At 42.0% G+C, this 19,323-nt stretch overlaps 1 protein-coding gene across 2 annotated transcripts in view; it reads right to left on the bottom strand.

The window, feature by feature from the left end:
- Nucleotides 1-3,042: 3,042 nt before the first annotated feature.
- Nucleotides 3,043-19,323, bottom strand: part of LOC102510972 (putative adhesion G protein-coupled receptor E4P) — a 29,675-nt gene continuing 13,394 nt past the window's right edge. Inside the window, exons 8-17 of one of the 2 annotated variants that reach the window (XM_032465740.1) lie at nucleotides 18,342-18,446; nucleotides 16,510-16,694; nucleotides 15,723-15,890; nucleotides 13,659-13,853; nucleotides 11,646-11,881; nucleotides 9,709-9,775; nucleotides 9,041-9,132; nucleotides 7,649-7,829; nucleotides 5,529-5,624; nucleotides 3,043-3,944 (exon numbers count right to left, since the gene is read on the bottom strand). In XM_032465740.1, coding sequence (XP_032321631.1) covers nucleotides 3,864-3,944; nucleotides 5,529-5,624; nucleotides 7,649-7,829; nucleotides 9,041-9,132; nucleotides 9,709-9,775; nucleotides 11,646-11,881; nucleotides 13,659-13,853; nucleotides 15,723-15,890; nucleotides 16,510-16,694; nucleotides 18,342-18,446 — 1,406 coding nt within the window. In that variant the 3' untranslated portion in view covers nucleotides 3,043-3,863. Of the gene's footprint in view, nucleotides 3,949-5,528; nucleotides 5,625-7,648; nucleotides 7,830-9,040; nucleotides 9,133-9,708; nucleotides 9,776-11,645; nucleotides 11,882-13,658; nucleotides 13,854-15,722; nucleotides 15,891-16,509; nucleotides 16,695-18,341; nucleotides 18,447-19,323 lie in introns of both variants that reach the window. The other variant, XM_014553142.2, reaches the window with a different exon arrangement.

The raw sequence follows: 19,323 nt of genomic DNA on the forward strand, positions 1-19,323 counted from the left end.
AGGAATTGCCAGGCTGTTTACCAGAGGAGCTGTATAATTTTTCTTTCCCACGAGCAGTGGATGAGGGTTCCAGTTTCTCCATGTCTTCATCGCTCCTTGATTACGGCCTTCTTAGATACCCTGCACCAGGGCACCCTGCTGAGTACCCCCTGGATTCTTGATCCATAGAAACTGGAGGGTAATGATTGCTGTTTAAGCCAGTAAGTTCTGGGTTAACTTGTTATGCAGCAATATATGACGAATACACATGGGCACCATGGAAAAAAAGCCCACTCAACAGTACCCCACTCCATTCTGACAGTATCTTCCTTCCGTGTGCCTTTTATCCAAGCAGATGCAAATTCATCAAGTTGTGATGCTTACCTGATTCTCACAGTTTTGTCAAAATGCATCCCTCTGGCCAAGTTTAAGGCAGTTATTACTTCTGATTTCTAGGACAGAAAAGGGATGAGGCAGATTAATGACACAGACTCATCACAGGAAAGAAAGTGCTTTGCTACTTTAATTAGAAGAGCTCTGTCTCCACAATCTTTGCAGGATCCTACATTCTAAAAGTCAAAAATGGGGATATAAGTAAGTAGCTGGGAAGGCTGTCACTGGGCCCCTATTAAGAATTTTTCCCCTTTTTAAATTGAAGTATAGTCAGTTTACAATGTTACATTAATTTCTGATGTACAGCATAGTGATTCAGTTATACAAACATACATGAATATATTCCTTTTCATATGCTTTTTCATTATAGGCTATTACAAGGTATTGAATACAGTTCCCTGTGCTGTACAGTAGCAACTTGTTGTTTATCTATTTTATATGTAGCAGTTAGTATCTGCAAATCTCAAACCCTCAGTTTGTCCCTCCACCCCTCCCTTTCCCCATGGTAACCACAAGTTTGTTTTCTACGTCTGTAAGTCTGTTTCTGTTTTGTAAATAATTTCCTTTGTCTCTTTTTTTTTAAGATTCCCCATAGAAGTGATATCATATGGTATTTAGAGATTTTGAAATATAGCTTTCATTGTATCAGTGTTCATTTCCTGTTTTAAGAGTTGTACTAGGATTCTGATCAAAGAGATCTTCACATATTAAGGTATGGGGAAGTCATCCAGGCTCACACATGAGTTAAGTTGAATTTTATGCTTTCTAGAATAGCTTGTTTGTGACCTATCAAACATACAATGTACATCTGCTTCTATTATTAAAGAAAAAAGGTGCATTGACCAGAAGTCAAGACCGTCCACGTTAAAATTGAAGATTAAGTGCTTCCCTTCCTGAAGCACCAAGGCTGGTACTCTGGATGATACGACTCCCTTCCCAGGTACCAAGGCCATACTGACCCCCTGTGTACATACTGATCTGGTTTTTTTTGAAACCTTGAAGTAATGTATCCTTGACTTGTCTGATGTTCCTTGTTCTGGCAAAACATAAAACTGTGCTGAAAACCATTCTTCTCTGGAGCAGTTCCTCAGAGTTCTCTGAGAGGCTGCCTCTCAGGCTGTAGTCCTCAGTTTGGCTCAGATAAAACTTTTCTATTCCTATTATAAGCTGTTTATTGATTATTTTCACTGACAGTTCCCTAAGTTGTTAACATTATGGGCATTTGGGTGAAGGGCTTGTGTGAAGATTCCCAGTCCCATGGAGCCCAGAGAAGAGACCCACAGAACTTCCGAAGTGATACATCGGATGCTAAAGACATTGCTTCCACTGCACAGACGCCATGGGAGAAAAATCTCCAGGGCAAAGCGACCTGCATTGTCCCAACGAGGTGTTAGCGAAGGACGAATGGGAGCCACAGGGAAGGAGGGTCTATGAATATCCATCCACGTCCGACTTTGAAGATTAAAGCAATTTCCCCAGAGTTACACAGCTATTTAATTACAGAGTTGCGGTTGAGCACAAGTCAACTCCATCTGAACTCTTCGCACCATCTCTACTTGAATAATACAATGTAACTGTCTTAGAACCAAAGAAAATAAAATGTTTAATACTCACCACACAGGAAAACGTTTGTACTCTTGGCCATGGCTCCCCCAGCTTCTAACTGATAACAGAGGGGGAACTACGAAGCCTTATTTCCTATTTCTTAAAGAGTCTTGGGGGTTTCAAGAAGGGCAGTCTTCGTTGGTGTAATATTCATGGGTCAACAAGAAGTCAAATTAAAGGCAGGGTCGTGAGTGCAAGATCTGTAAGCCATCAGCTTCTACATCCTTTCCTTTGCAGAATTCTCTGATCACCTAAGCCACTCAATGAATCCAGAGATAAGGATTAGGCAGGTAGTCTGTTGACAAATTTAGGGTGCTAAGGAGCCAAGCCAGCAACTACTATGCCAACACTGCATGCTTGGCAATTCAAAAAATATCTATCTACACTCCCATTTTCATTGCAGCATTAGTCACAATAGCCAAGATATGGATATAACCTAAGTGCCCATCCCTGGGTGAATGGATAAAGAAAATGTGCTGTAATACATATACAAGAGAATGTGATTCAGCCTTAAAAAAGGAACTCTTGTCATTTATGACAAATTGAAGAGTCTAGAGGACGTTACGCTAAGTGAAATAAACCAGACACAGACGAACATGGCGTGATCTCACCTACACGTGGAATCTAAAACAGTTGAATCACAGAAACAGGGAGTAGGGTGGTGGTTGCCAGGGGCTGAGAGGTGGGGAGAGATGTTGGTCAAAGGATATAAAGTTTTAATTTTTTACTGCAAGGTGAATGAATTTGAGAGGTGTAACGTACCATATGGGGACTATAGTTAACAATACCGTGTTGTATACTTGAAACTTGCTAAGAGAGTAGATCTTAATTGTTCTCATCAAGAATAAAAAATGCTAACTATTTAAGGGGATAGGTATTTAGCTTGACTATGATCATCATGGCTTGACTATGATGGTTATTTTACTATATATATAAGTGTACTATATATGTGTGATATATATATAGCATGTATATGTATGTATAGAGTGCACCTTAATCATCACATTGTACACCTTAAATCATCACATTGTACACCTTAAATATATACATTATTTTTATTTGTCAATCAAGAAAAGCCGGGGAGAGAAAAGAAAAACAAATAAACTTAAAAATAAACTGAATCAAAGCCATAGAACAGGATATTAAATATTAGGACATGCATCTCAGTGTTAGTAAATGAAGGGGGTTAAAAATAATAGTAAAATAGGAACATTTCAGATAGAAACAAAACAAATGAGATCAAATCACTGCTGTGACGTGCCACACTGCTTTGATTTGGGAACATTTATACTAGGACATGTTGGAGACGACACTAAGAAAACAAAATTCTCCGGTAGGTTCAAAACAGTTATCAGGCAAAGAAAACAGGAAAGGTCTGGCGACCTGACCACAAAATCCTTCCTGGTGACAATTCACCCCTAAGTGGGGATGGTGGTATATTTTTGCATTGCAAGACTGCAACCCCATTTTAAATATGAATCCCTATGGAAATTATTGCATTATGCAAATGCCAAGTGATGCAAGATCTTTGGGAGCACAGAATGCAACAGAGAGGCCAGAGAGGGATCTGTAAGCTGAATGCAGATGTCAGCCAATTCGTCTTCCACTAAGTGGTAATAATGGCTGGAAGAAGAAAATCCGCTTATTTTCCCTCATCGTTAAGAACGATTCCTTGAGCATTTAATTGCACGTGATGTACAATACAGATTCTGGATCTAAGAATTCCCCTATGTGCCCTCTCTCTATGGAGACAGAAGCCAAAATAGGGGAAGGAGTCATTTTCACGGGAATGGTAGGTGGACGGTGCCATTTGTCCAATCCATGTGTGACCACGAGGGGGCGTCGTCCACGCGCCGCTCAACTTTCTGTTTTTTGCCAATAAACAGTCACAAGTTGAGCTCTAGGCTGCGGCTGGACAGACGCAGGGTCTCTCCCACAGAAGAGCTCCGATGACTTGTCCAGTTTTTCTTGCTTGGGGAAAACAAAATGCAGAAAACGTTGAAGAGAAATGAACACCTCAGAAATTAACCAAAAATTCTAGCATGCCTAGAGATAAGTCAGAATTTCTCTGAGCTCAGGAATGAGGCCCTAATATCTGACTCTACAGCCTCCCCTCCACCCCTCAAACACCAACTATGATGGGGTTTTTAAAATTTTATATTACTTTACCTTTTCACAAACCTTTCCTGTCTTTGCTGTGTGGCAGACAGCCTTCTAAGCACTTAACATATATAACCTCATTTAATTATCATGATGAGAAAGATACCATGATTATTCCCATTTTACAGATGGAGAAACTGAGGCTCAGAGATGCTAAGTGGCATGTGCAAAGTCACACAGCCTGGAGGTGGTGGAGTTGGGATTGGAACCTGGGCACTTGGGTTCCATTTAAACACAACAGTGATGGATCACTGAAACACTACGGAGGATTAATGAGAACCATAAAATTGACTACATGCTTTTCAGAATGTAAAGTGTTGCCCAAAGATACAGGATTATGATTATTGCTCAGGACCTTCTACATAGTTGACTCTTGATCACTTGGAATTAATAAAAAGTGATGCTGATGCAGTTCAGTGTACAGCGAAGTGTTTCCAGGTACATTATTTTGGGAGCTTGTTTGGAGGGTCTAGCAGGGGAAGGCAGCTACTCGTGTGCCCTTGACCGAGAAGAACGGGCCTCCTCTATTGAGGATGGTCGTCCTCTTTGACCTGAGCGCTGGCAGCTTCAGGAGGCACGCACATGGAGCGGCGAGGGAGGAAGGGGACACCTGCCTAGCCAGCCAGATCAACCGAATCAAACCTGGCGATCCATGGGGTGACAGATGTTGCAGCCAGATCGCCCTCACATCCCAGGTATATTATTTTGATCCCCAACCAATCAGACATTTCAATGACAAGTGAATTGAGGCTCAGAGAGGTTAAGCTGCTTCCTAGGCATCTACCAGGAGAATACAAAAGAGCCAAGATTCGAACTCAGATTTGGTGAACCCCAGAATCCATGTGACATGTTTTTGGTGACCACTGTTGTTGAGACAGTTCATTTACACAGTTCGAGTTGACATATCCTTTGACCGTTGGTGATTCCAGACAAGGCGTGACCAGTGGCATTTAGCTGTGAAAATAGAAAAATTTTAGGACAGTCAGCAGCCACTAAACAGAATTATCCTCAGTGTGAAACTGTGTGTCCCATGAACAGCTTGTCCCTAAATGTGTTGACCATCTGAAGGAATGAACAACTGGTGGCAACCAAGGAAAGCTGTCAACTTTTGGAAAACAGATCTGACTTTGAATTCCTCTGACTGCTGAGCAGCTGTGAGCAAACCACCTGAGCTTTCCCAGCTTCTGTTCCCCATCCTTACGCAAGGAATTTAGATACTCAAATTAAGTGAGCAATTTCCATGGGCCGGGCATTATCTAGGCAGAAAGGAAACAACAGTGGCCAAAACAATGAAACTTACAGGAAGAGGAGATTGACCAAAACACTTTAAAGACTAAGACAAGATGTTGGGCAGAGACAGGCGCACGGCATTGCAGGAGAGCACATCGTACCGTTTTGGTGTGGGTGGCGACGTGCGATACCTCAGTGCTTTCAGTTTCGGCCTCTTTCCGCAACCCTCTAAGCCATTTCTGGAATTCCATTCGCACCTAAGGGATACAGAGGCTCGTGTTACATGCAGAGCTTGGTGTGGGAGGAAGGACTCTCAGATAAGAAACTGAAGGCATAGAGGCCAAGCCCTGCTCTCTACTGCCTTTCCATTGGTTCTCTGCATAATCCTGGCCGTGCTCATGTTGATTCATTTGATTTAAATTCAACTTCCTTGGCTGTTGAAGAGGTGTTTACTAAATGACAGGCTCTATAAGGATTCTATATATGGCGATAATCAGGATGTTGATGGTGTTGATGATGGTGGTGGTGGTGGCAGTAATGATGAAGGGAATTATGGTCATAAGGATGATGATAATGAAGATGCTGGTGGTGGTGGTGGTGGTGATGACAATGATGAAGGTCATCCTTTATTGAACACTAACTATGTTTGATGCACTCTATACCCAATATGTCATTTAACACTTGCATAAATCCAATGAGAAAGGTACTTTTCTTACTCCCAATTAATGAAGAATTTGAGGTTCTTGGAGGTAAACTGACTTGTCTAAGGTCACATAGCCAGCATGCAAAACCTTGTCATTCTTACCCAGAGCCCTGACACTAGATCACCCACTGGTTCCATGAATGGCTTCCGTTTAACTTCATTAACATATTATTTTAAATACATCTAAATATTTCATACTCGACATTAATTCACCAGGACACTTAAGTTGTATTTTACTTCTTCTGTGTGTGAGGAGGCCCAAGCATTAAAAAGGAACTAAAAGGTGAAATAGAAATTAATGATGTGTTAAGATGGTCTTTTTGTTACCAGCATCTGAACTGCCGGTAGCTCCACTCAACAGCAAAGGGGGGAGGAGGGGGTACCAGGAAAACTATTCCCAATCTTTATTTTATAAAGAGCAAAATTACAATGGCCCTCACTGAGAACTTAATGTGGACCATCAAACTTCTAGGAGATTTATATTACATTATCTCATTTAATTCTCCATCTTGCAAGGTATGTAGTGCCGTATTTGCAGATGAGAAAACTGAGGCTCAGAGAGTAAGGAACCTGTGTAGAGTCACATAGCAGCCCAGTCAGTGGAAATACTGGGATTAGAACTGAAGTTTTTCTGAGTTGGTAGTAGATTATGCCAAATATTCCAGTGTCCCTCCGATAGCGCACCTGACTGCAGGATGGTTATTCAGCCTCTCTCTGGTGAATCCAGGAATGGCCACGTGAATTGCTTTGGCCAATGAAAGAGAGCTAAGCTGTGCTTTGCCACAATCTCCTTTCCATTCGCTATGAGAACACCAATGTTCTAAATAGGGGCTGCCCCTTCAGCCTCTATCACAGTGTGAAGACAATATAGATCAAGCCGTAGCTCTGAACATGAGCAAGAAATAAACCTTTGTTGTCGTATGCTACTGAAATTAGAGACGGAGGGGCTGTTTGTTACTGCAGCATAATCTACCTTATCCAGACTGATACATGCTCTGCTATGAACTGAATGTGTCCCCCCTGAAATTCATATGTGAAAGCCCTAACCCCCTCAACGTGACTATATTTGGAGATACGACCTTTATGGAAGTAACTGAGGTTAAATGAGGTCATAAAGGTTGAGCTCTGATCCAACAGGATTAGTGTCCTTATAAGAAGAGACACAAAAGCTCACTCTCATTCTCACTCCCACATGAAGATACATGAAGAAAGTGGCCATCTACAAAGAAGAGTCCTCACCCGAACCCAAATGCACTGGCACCCTGATCTCAGGCGTCCACCCTCCAGAACTGTGAGGAGATAAATTTCTGTTGCCTGAGCCACTGTGGCGGTCTATGGTATTTTGTTACGGCAGCGCCAGCAGACACTGCATGCTCTTAAGAGATATGTTAGGATTCTGAATGGATGAGACTCAGAGCAGATGGCCTACCCAAGCATGTGCTTCTAAACTCTCTTCCCAGAATCAAGGCAACACCAGAAATACAAATACAAAAGGTCAGAGAAGAGCAAGAATATGAACAAGAAGTCAAGAAGACTCTGGGATGAGGCTGGTGAGACACAAAAAATAATCTGCCTTACCTGGCGATTAAGGAGACAGTGTACCACGAAGAGCAGAACTCCCTGCAGGATATTGATGACGGTGAAGGCGTAGGCAATGACCGATTCCATTGTCTTCCCAATTTCTTCAACCATAAAATAACCAAGGCCCCAAGAACAGCCCAGGATAAATAGCTGAGCAATGGCTTTAAATGTCATGGCTCTGAGAAGGGAAGAAAAAGAATGACAATAACTATCATTTATCACTGTCACTACATGTTGCGCACCATGCCAGATGCTTTGCACACGTTGCCTTCAGTAAACCTCACACCCTCATGTGGCGAAGTGACTTAAAGTCATGCAACTTGAAGAAAGTAGAACCCATGTTTCTAATCCCTGCCTCTGGGAATAATGCTTTCTCCTTCTCTTGGAAATGATTTCTCTGCAAAGCCTTTTGCCTGGACCTATCGAAATATTCGTGGAAAGGGCTTTCTAGAAATTTCTATTGAAAATTTTAGATGATGATAGTATCATGACCAGAATATAATATAGTATTGGGTTTCTTCCAAAAAAAAAAAACATGTGTTTTGTGAAATGGAGTGGTATTGTTGATGGAGACTGGGAGAGCTGGTGCGTGTGTGTGTGTGAGTGTGAGTGTGTGTGTGTGCACGTGTGTGAGCCTGCATTCATCCACAGAGGTACAGAGGGAGGAGGAAACATGAAGAAAGGTGACGCCCTCTCTCTCCAGGATGGAAGACCCCGAGGCTAAGAGATTAACATTAAGTTGATCTGTTAAGTAGATGAGATCGAAGCCAGGGTCTGAAATTGAGCAGATATTCCTTTAAGTCATGTCCATGTGACTCTCTGATGCAACAGTCTTACCTGCCCTTGAGCAAGGTGCAGAGTTTGCTCCTCTTCTCAATAAGGATATTAGTAGTGCCCACACACAGGTGTGAGCTGTGAGCATGCAGTGAAATAATATTGATAAATGCCCAGCATCTAAGTTCCTAGTTCATATTAGTTGTCAGCACTATTTTTAAGCCTTTAGATCATGATTGGTGAGAACTGAGTTACTACAACCAAGGAGAATGGAGAGCAGAAGGGGGTAAACTCTCCGGAAGGAGAAAGCTAATACTCTGGGCATTTCGTATGAAGTATTTTCTCAATGCTCTGGGCATTAACTTCATATGAAGAGTACATGACACAGAGGAGGCACCCAATGCAGGGTTTGTTGACTGAAGAGATGATGTTGTACATTAAGTTAACTGAAAATTATAGTTTTTATTTCCTCGATAAGTTGGCCCTCATATACTCTTTCTCTAGTACTAGGAACTTTCATATCATATTTTTATATAGGATTTCCTTTCCCAGGCAGTGTGGTCCTGTAGGGAAAAAAAATTTTTGTGGATGCCACTGGTTCTGGTACCGTCTTACCTGGTGTCCTGAATGGTGGAAACTTCTTTATTGAGGGAGGAAAGTCTGCTTCTCAAAATCCACAGAACTTGGAAGTAGAACACCAAGTTTATCTGTAGAAACAGCATGGAAAATTGACATGGAATTTTCTTTTAAATCCTTGTCATGCAACCCAACTTTAGGTAAACCTAAGAATCCTTTCCCAAAAGATGCAGGCTTCATAAGGATGATACGGACACAGGCTCTGGTCTTGGGTACAGCACACGCGTATAACCTGTGGCCCTCGATGGACGATGAGAACGACATACCTGTCATTCAAGCCAGGACGCCCTGAGAGTAAAAGGATGCTATTCATACTTACACCAGGACAACAGATGGAATCAGAAAGCTCCCGGCAGACAGAACAACATCACTCTATGTAGAGTAAGAATTACTAAATTTTGTTAAGTGAACAAGTACCAGATTTTTGAAAGAATCCCTTGCAGAGGGTTATCTTATATCAAAGTAACCAGTGGGCTGGGGGAAGAGGAGGAAAGACATGTGAAGACAGTATTTCCAGTAAGAGGGGCTGATCACATTAAGCTATATTCCCTTATCTTCATCTCATTTCCACCTTCACAGATAAGAAACACCCTCTATGCTTGGCTGACCCAGGTTGGACACACCAGTAAATATCACTGGTCACCTACCAAGATAATGAGGGCCACTGGCCCCGTGAAGCTCCAGATGAACCCTTTATCAAGCTTGAGCCAGCAGCTGTTGAGAGAAAGATAAGCATTAGCTGCTTACTCCTTAGGAGACGGCAAAGGACTTGAATTCAGGCTCCTGTAGTGATATCTGAGCAGTACGTCCAGCTGTTTATTTCAGACTCGGATTTTCCATGGGATTAGACATAGATCCTCATCTCATACAAGCTGTATGCTTTGAGCCTCAGTTTCCCCAGAAGTATTGGGAAGATTAAATAATTACCATGGTTATATACCAAGCCTTTAAGTCAGAAAGTATCAGGTCTCTGACTCTGTTTCTCTCCTTCAACATTGTGTTAGCTATTCTGAGTCATCTGCCTTTCCACGTAAACATGAGCATCAGTTTGTCAATATCTGCAAAATAGTTTTCTGGGATTTCGATTTGGAACACATTAAATCTATAGATCAAGTTGGGAAAAACTGATTTCTTGACAAAATTGAGTCCTCCTATCCATGAACATAGACTATCTCTTCATTTATTTGAATCTTCTTTGATTTCTTTTATCAAAGTTTTTCTCATATAGGTCTTGTTGGAAAGATTAAGTGAGATAATGTTCATACAGTTTTTGAGTACAGCTCCTGGCAGAGTTAAGATCAATAAATGCAGGTATCTTAATAATAAATGATTGCTAAAATAAAAAAGAGTAAAAATAACAAACGATAGCTACAAAAAACTATCAACACTAATAATTAAGCATAGTCCATGTACCAAGTATTCTAGTCACCAAATATTTCTTATTCTATCATGGTTTATGTTTGCAAAGGTGGTATAATTTATTCTGAAAGGGGACATAGTGGTATGAAGCTGGTAAAAGTAACAAGCAATTGCCAACACTTAGTCAGCAGAAAACCTCCCACACTTAGACATATTCCAAGAGTTGCAAACAATGGCCCACAAGCCAAATCCAGTCCACCCCTTGTTTTTGTAAATAAAAATTTACTGAATCACAGCCACACCCATTCATTCACATATTGTCTATGACTTGGATGCTTTCACACTACAAGGGCAATGTTGAGTAATTGCCACAAATGGTTTGCAAAACAAAAATAGTTACCATCTGGCCCTTTATAGAAAGTTTGCCAACCCCTGATCTACCCCATCGTTATATCGCCAGAATCATCTGGCTAGACAGAGGGCTTAAGCTGGAGACAGGGCATCTCTTGGACTTAAAGAGGGACATTCTCACACATGTTTTAGCACAGGCATACCTGCTTCTGAACTCAAGCCTCATTACCAAAATACTAACCTCTTCAACTAACTTTGTGGAGCTTTGAAAACTTCTTTAGTGAAGCAGCAAAACATTGCCCTGCAGAACGCTGCCTTGGGAATTCTGACTTACTCTCTTTTTAGCTTGAATAGATACACTAAGCCCTAGATTTCCTGTGCATGAGATAATGAACAGTGACAACTTTGTAAGATAATGAAGAGAATGAGATGAGACACTAGCTACAGGAAGCACTATCTCTGATGTATCACAAGACTTTGTTATTCTGTATATTTTGGAGATTCACCTCAACCTATTCAACCTACTCGTTCAGAATCCTACAAACATAGAGCTCACAGGTTCTTAACGTGGGGTCATGGATTTGCTTTTTTCATCCCTGAATTTCCCAAAGTTATATTTCAATATTTAGTGTGTACATACATTTGTCTGGGGAGATAGCCTCTGGATTTCACCAAAATTCTCAAAAGGATCCAACCCAAAGATGCTGAGAAATATTGCTCTAGGGATTTCCAAGAGAAAATAGAATTCAGGCTTAAGGAAGGACTAGTTGGAACTATAATTCATAATTGGAAAATCTATTTTTAAAAAAATTGTTTCGGATTATGTATTGGCCATGGACACCACTTCCACCATAAATGAATTCATCTTGCTTACTGAGTATACGTTCCATAATTTTTGTGTCCTGCTATTGCAGAGACAGCCACAATCAGAGCTGGGAGCCCGTAGCCGAAAGGGTACATGAACCTCTTCTTGAATCTGCCTGCGCTGGTGTAGTTGGCCACCTTGAGGTTCCTGACAGTGAGGAAGAGGTGGAGCCCTTCGAGAAACATCCAGGTGAAGGAGGCCAAGTAGAGGTAGTGCAGCACACCTGCAATGACGGAGCACAGCACCTGGAAGAGAGGCAAGAGTTAGGGGTGTGGAGCTCATGTGGTCTGTCCCTGGTTATATTCTTGGCACTTGTTATTTCCTGGATGCTGGTCTGGGATTTCAGTTCTAGCACCTGTGGCTTTTTGCCCACAGGCAGTACATTTTCTGGGGGCTCTCACTGGCCATTGAAATGTGCTTTTCCCATGCATGGGGCAGGCCAGAAGTGCCAAGAAATGAAGCAGTCCACAAAGCCATAATAGGCAAGGGTAGTAAATAAATACTCTATTGACCTAGCCTTTAGGGTGGATATGATGGTCAATTTTATGGGCCAGCTTGACTGGGCTAAGGGATGTCCAGATAGCTGGTAAAACATTATTTCTGGATGAGTCTGTGAGGCTGTTTCCAGAAGAGATTAGCATTAGCATTTTAATCAGTAGACTAAGAAAGATCACCCTCACCAGTAAAGGTGGGCATTATCCAATCCTTAAGGGCCTGAATATAACATAAGGTTAGAGAGGGGGAGAATTTGCTCTCTCTGTTTGAGCTGGGACATCCATCTTCTCCAGCCTTCAGACATCAGAGGTCATGGTTCCAGTAAATGTTTATTTATAAAAACAGATGGTAGGGGCCAGACTGGGTCTGAGCACTGTAGTTTGACAACCTCTGCCTGTTTTCAGATAAACAAACTGAGGCCCAGAGAGGTTAAAATCTCCCCCAAGGTCACACAGCTAGTAAAAAAAAAAAAAAAATGGATTTGAAACCCTAACTATCTCCAGAGACCATAATTACTCATAACCATAGCACTATACTGCCTCTCAAAAAAATTATTGTGCTTTCATAACCTTCAGACTATGGGATGATAGTGTTTTAGGGTTCAAAGGAGCCTTGGAGAACATCTAGTTCCAAATCTTCCTGTATGTGATGATGATCATGATCATGGTGAAGATAAAAGGTAACATTCCCTGAGGGATTAATCCAGATGATTTCAATGTTTTATCTTGCTAGGTCCTTACTAAAGCTCTATGACAATGCTTCTGTTTTGGAGAGGAAGTTTTAAATGGGAAAACTACTTTAACAACAACATAGAGCAAGTAGGATGAAGAGTTGAGATTCACGGGTAGATTAGTGTGGCAAAGCCACCGTCCACCAAAAATTCAAGCCTCCTTCCAGCCCCAATTCTAGAATATAGATTTGTCACTAGGGCATGCCTTCCCAGCCAGAGACTACATTTTCCAGCATGCCTTGCAGTTAGGTGTGACCATGTGACTGAATTCTAGCCAGTGGAATTTAAGAGGAAGTGACATGCACCACTTCCTGAGGTGGTCCATATAAATCTCTCTCCTAGGACTCCACCGTGTTTTTTCTCTTTGGCCAGTTGGCCAAGATGGAAAGGACCCCAGGATGACCTTGGAAGCTGTGCATGGAAGATAAAAGAGCCTCCACTGGCCTGAAGTTGGAGGAGAGACACCCTTCAAACCTGTTTGTTTACCCTCTACTGATCCATATGGAAAAAATTAACTACTCTTTTGATAAACTACTGGGATTTTGGAGTTTATTTGTTACAGCAGCTGTTGTAACACTATCTAACACCATCAGTCTGACGCTCAGTCACTTTGCTAAATGGCTCTTCAGAAAGTACAGGTCTTGTTCAAAGTTATATAGGAGGAGAGTTGAAATGGAAATGCTTGTTTTTTCCCCCTACACCATCACTGCTGATCATTGCCTCTCTCCCCATCTTTCCTCAAATCAAGATGGCTAGATTGGATTATGACAACAAGGCAATTTGGTTAAATCACCTACCTCAGGCTCAGTTTGGTTAATCCCTGTGAGGAAGAGGAGGTGGGCCAGGAAGAGGCAGATGGAGAGGTGCAGGTGCAGGGAGGTGCTGGTGTTCTGAATGGGCCGGCACAGGAGGAAGGTGAGGGCTGCCAGGAGGAGGCACAGCAAAGAGAGGCTCAGCCCCACATAGGTGATCACAGTCAGCACAGGATCTTCCTATGAGCCACCAAAGGAGGAATCCATTATAATTTCCAGTTCTATTGTCATGATTCTAATGAAGCATCAGATGGGCTTCCCAGTTCAGTCTCCCAAACAAGTGGCTTAATCTCACTGAGATCTGGTGATCCCTTCTTCAAAATAGGGGCAGCGATAGCATTTATCACACAGGGCTGTTGAAAAACTAAAGCCAGCAGTGTCCAATAGAAGTAGGTGAGCCACATGGGCAGAGCTCAAGTGGTGGAGCACATGCTTAGCATGCACGAGGCCCTGGGTTCAATCTCCAGTGCTTCCATTAAATAAATAAATAAACCTAATAACAACCCCCCCAAAAACTAAATAAATAAATATTTTTTAAAAGAAAAGAAATAGGTGAGCCACATGCACAATTTTAAATTTTCTGGTAGCCATATTTTTGAAAATGTAAAAAGAAACATGCCAAATTAATTTAATAGTATATGTTCAAAAGACTGAGTTCAACGTGTTGAATGTAATATAATTAATATAATAATATAACAAAATATAATCAGTTCAAACTACAGTCAATGTAAAACAATTATTTTTTTAAACTGAAGTATAGTTAATTTACAATGCTGTATTAATTTCTGGCGTACAACATAGCAATTTAGTTATATATATATATATTTTTTCTTTTTCATTCAAGGTTACTACAAACCATTAAATATAGTTCCCTGTGCTATACAGGTGAGACCTTGTTGTTAAATGCAAAATAATTATTAATGAGATATTTGATATCCTTTTTTTTCCATATTAAGCCTTAGAAATTCAGTGTATATTTTACACTGAGTGCTTCTCAGCTCAGATGCTCTGCTTTCAATGGTTAAAGTAAAACGTGGTCAAACAGTAAAGTTGAGTTTAATGCAAAAATATTTTGCACTGCTTCTTAATTTAAATAAGTTACAATTAAGTAAAATTTAGTTTTGTTCTTCAGTCCCACATGTCACATTTCAAGTGTTCAATAGCCACATGTGACCGGTGGTCCTTTTGGGCAACGGCACTCAAAAGTCATCTCATGAAGGCTGGGATTTCTTTATCTGTCTTGTTCTCTGCTGTATCTACAGTGCCTAGGGTGGCATCTGATATAGTAGGTACTCATGAATTTGTTGAATGAATAAAATGAAGCTGTGCACTTAAATATGCAATATGATGGTTGACTTATAGTAAATGCTCAATAAATGGGTGCTAAAAGGAAATGGGGAAAGAAGTTAGGTAGATTTCTTTAATCCTGAGTTATCTGAGACACGGTTGGGATCTGGGAAGATCGGGGGGCTAGGCTCTTTCATTGATGATAGTCAGTCGTCTTCTCTACGGAGGGGCTTTCTCTAACTCTCTCTAGCAGAGTAACAGGCGTTTTTGATCTCAGATCACCTTGAACTTTCCCACTGTCGGAGCTGACAACCCCGCTTTTCAATGTCTGAGGGCTTCCTCTGTCAGCTTGAGCTCGTTCTGGCCACTCTGAATGAGCTGTCGGAGAATGGACAGCCCCTGGATGCAGCTTTCAGCAAAGGGCTGAAGGGGAGGTGGTGTGTAAATACCTCAGCTTTCTCACTGTTCAGTTAGGATGAGTCTGAGGTGTGTCTCCTGCGTGGACTCCAAGCATCCCCCAGAGGGAAGTAACCTTCGGTTACCCAAAGCGGTAACTGCCTTGGCAATGCTCTCTGCGTTGGCTTCTGTCCTTTTCCCGTCCATTCCCCAGCCCCCTACTGGTACTTCTTGGAATTACCTCTCAAGTAAGCTACTTCTGCTTGACTCCTTATCTTACAGTCTTTTTCTAAGACACGGAGAGGAAGACCTCACAGCTTCCTGGACACAGTCACGTTCACGGGACGCGCCCATGATTCGTGGTACCTTGGGAGCAAAAGCCACGAGGACAGCAAAGCTGGAGAGGTGGGAGCACATGCACTTGGTGTGAGAATCGTTGCTGCCCCAGTGAGAGCATCCCTCTGTCGACCAGCTGCCTCCCTCCTCCGATCCTTTCCAGTAGACACAGAGATGTTTTTTCCTGCTACCGCCAGGCTGGAAAGAGAATAGCATAAAAGCGGGTCTCCTTCTGGTTTTACAGGCTAATCATGGATGCACTGGGTTGGAACCTGGACTGGGAAAATTCTCTCCTCTGGAATGCTTGTGGGGAAGAGTTTCATAGCACATGTTGACCGTGGGGTTTATTCTGCCTTTATTCTGCCCATCTCTGGTCATCTCAGATCTCCCAGGATTGACCCTTATGAACTACCTGACTCACGCTGCTTGTCATTGGTAGGACCAATGAGAGGAACTGGTGAGAGAACATTGGATGATAGGAGAGGCAGAATGCGTATTTCTTCGCAGACTCCTTTTCTGCTGCAGGCTACCTCCATCTCCAGGGCAATCCCTCTTCCATGCCTCCAGCCTGCCCTGGGCTCAGCAATGCTCATTCCTCCATTGCAATTTTAAGTTTGAATGTGATAATAGTTTCCCACAGTACCTCAACATTTCCCGTTGGTTCTCTTTGAATGATCAGAACAGAATTCAGTTTCCTACCAGGACTGTGGTGATACATCCCTTAAAGTAATGCACACACACACACACACACACACACACACACACACACACACACACACAAAGTAATGCACACAGAACTAGCCTAGGTTTTGCTCACCTGAGTATGTTGGAGGGTCAGGAACACAGGTTTAGATAGATCCTTTCTTTCCTTCACACCAATGGAGCCACTCATCACTTGAGAGTTCAGTTTGACTCCCTTTGCCCCTCTTCTATTGCCAAAATAGGATCCATTTAGAATATTCCCAAGAGACCGGTAAGTGATCAGTGCAACAACATTGCTATCTGAGAAAATGGAAGAAAAATCATTTTATAGGGTGTCTAGAATTTGCGGAATGGGTACGCTAGTGTTTTGTGTGAGGGTCATACGGCAAACGTTAGGTATAGCCAAAATCTTCCTTGGAAATCCCTTCCACTGCCTAATTCACCTATCACATGTGGCTTGGGGAGTAGCGTTTTGCCTGTGTAATATGTATTATAATGCACCACACATTATAAGGGATTTATACTCAAAATATCCCATTGATGTGTGGTAAAAATGTATATGAGCCCTCGACATCAAAATTAGAATCATGAGGCAAGATGTTCATCCTCAGAAGGTGAAACTCAGGTGGGATGAAGAAACCAAACATTCCCTTCTTCCATCTCAAGCTCACTCTGGGGTGTCTAACTTAATGGAAAATTTCGCAGGATGACTCACTCTATTTAATTCATTCTCTCAATTTCCTCCCCTCTCTCCCTTCCTCTACCTCTCTGTGTCTCTATCTGCCTCTGTTTCTTTTTCTCTCCCTCTATCTCCCTCCCATCCTCTTCCCGTCCCCTCCTTCACGCAAGAATAATTAAGTCCCAGAAGTTCAATGCACAGCGTGCTGCAGTGTTTCCTCAGCTGCAGTCACTCATGTGCCACCATCTCAGGTTTACCCAGAGACACTTGCCACCTGCACTTTTATTTGCTCCGCTAAAAAAAATCAACTGCTTTTAAGATCTTTTCCTTCCCCCTCTGATATTCTAAAGCTCACAGTAAAGAGTGAAGATCAATCAGTAGCCAGGAATGTTTCTAGAGGAACTGCAGTGGTAGTGAAGACACTCTCAAGGCAACTGGGTCTTTCTCTTTAAAATATTTTTCATGCATGAATTAATTTATTTATTCATCAAATATTTGCTGAGCAACTACCATGTGCCAGACTTTGTAACATGACAGGGGAAAAAAGAGTCCCTGTATCAGAGAGCCGATGTTGTAGTGGGAGAGATGGACAAGCAAATAAATGAATTAGAAAAAGATCGCATAGTGTGGATGTGATGCAGAGACTTAAATAAAGTGATGGAATACAGCAGGGGTGGCAAACTATGGCCTGGGGGTCAAATCCCGCCTACCACGTGTTCTTGCACATCAAGTTTTATTGGCGCGTAGCCGGGTCCCTTCATTTATGTGTCATCTATGGCTGCTTTCACACTATAATGTCGGAGTGGAGTAGGTATAATAAAAAGCATCTGGCCGAAAAATCAAAAATATTTATTACCTAGTCCTTTTACAAAAAGAAGTTTGCCAACCTGCAGGATAGAGGAAGACTGGATGGCTATTTTAAATAGAGGGATCATAAAATGCTTCCCCAGGGAAAGAGTGTTTAAGGCGACAGTCATCTGCCACCATCAAGAGGGAGTTTTTTTGGATCATCACGTGGAAACAGCATGCACCAGCCCCTCCCTTTTAAGGAAGCATATCAAGGGATCTCTGTCTGAACCTGTGTGTTTGTCACAAGTGTGTCCTCCAAATTGCCTGGTTACTGGTCAAGGTAGACCTTTTAATTCCACCACACAGCATCTCCTTACCTTGAAACCTTTAGAAGCCCCATCTCTTGGCCCAGCCACCCAGAAATGACACAGCAGTGCCTAGAATTTGGAGGTCAAGAGAGTCCGTCTTAGACACAGTACCTCTTGTGGCTCCTTTGAAGGCGGCAGAACAGTCGATATTCATCGTGTTATTTCCAGCCTCCAGAATAGTCTCACTTGTCTCGTTGCACCTCTTGGTTTCATAGACTGAAAACGGTAAGAAAGTGAGTCCTGCTTCGGGCACATCTCCTGCCTAAGAAACTTGCTGAAGATCACTCTTCTTTGGAAGACCCCCTACTGGTGATTTCATTTACTGCAGGCAAGGTAGACCAGATGGTACTACTCTCTCCTTTCTGGCCAAGGGAGATGAAGTGGTTAACATGATATGAGTATCCTGCACTGGCCACACAGCTCAGGGGGAGAGAGGAGATGGCCAGGCTTCCCAGAGCTGGAGCTAGGGTAGGCAAACTCAGCCTTTACCATAGAATATTTAAAGGGCAAAAATTAAAAAAAAAATAATGTGTAATGGAGTGTCTGGGGAGGGGAGAACTTAATTTTTAAGAAAGAAAAGCTAAGCATTTAAAGGTGTCCCAGAAACAGTATGAAATTTCCTTAAAATACTAGCAGTGGAGCTACCATATGACCCAGTAATTCCACCCCTGGGTATACATCTGGAAAAAAGACTCTACTTTGAAAAGGCACATACAGCCCAATGTTTGCAGCAGCACTATTTACAATAGCCAAGACATGGAAACAACCCAAGTGCCCATCAACAGACAATTGGCTTAAGATGTGGTATACAGTGGCATATTACTCAGCCATGAAAAGAATGAAATTTGTCATTTGCAGCAACATGGATGGACCTAGGGAATATAATGCTTAGTAAAATCAGTCAGACAGAGAAAAACAAATACTATATAATATTACTTATATGTGAAATCTAAAAATTAATACACATGAATCTGAATACAAAGCAGAAACAGACTCACAGACACAGAACATAAACTTATGGTTACCAAAGGGACAGGGAGGGGCAGATCAGGAATATGGGATTAACAAATTACTATACATAAAATAAATAAGC

Source organism: Camelus ferus, chromosome 22 (genome assembly GCF_009834535.1).
Source record: "Camelus ferus isolate YT-003-E chromosome 22, BCGSAC_Cfer_1.0, whole genome shotgun sequence".
NCBI classification, from domain to species: Eukaryota; Metazoa; Chordata; class Mammalia; order Artiodactyla; family Camelidae; genus Camelus; species Camelus ferus.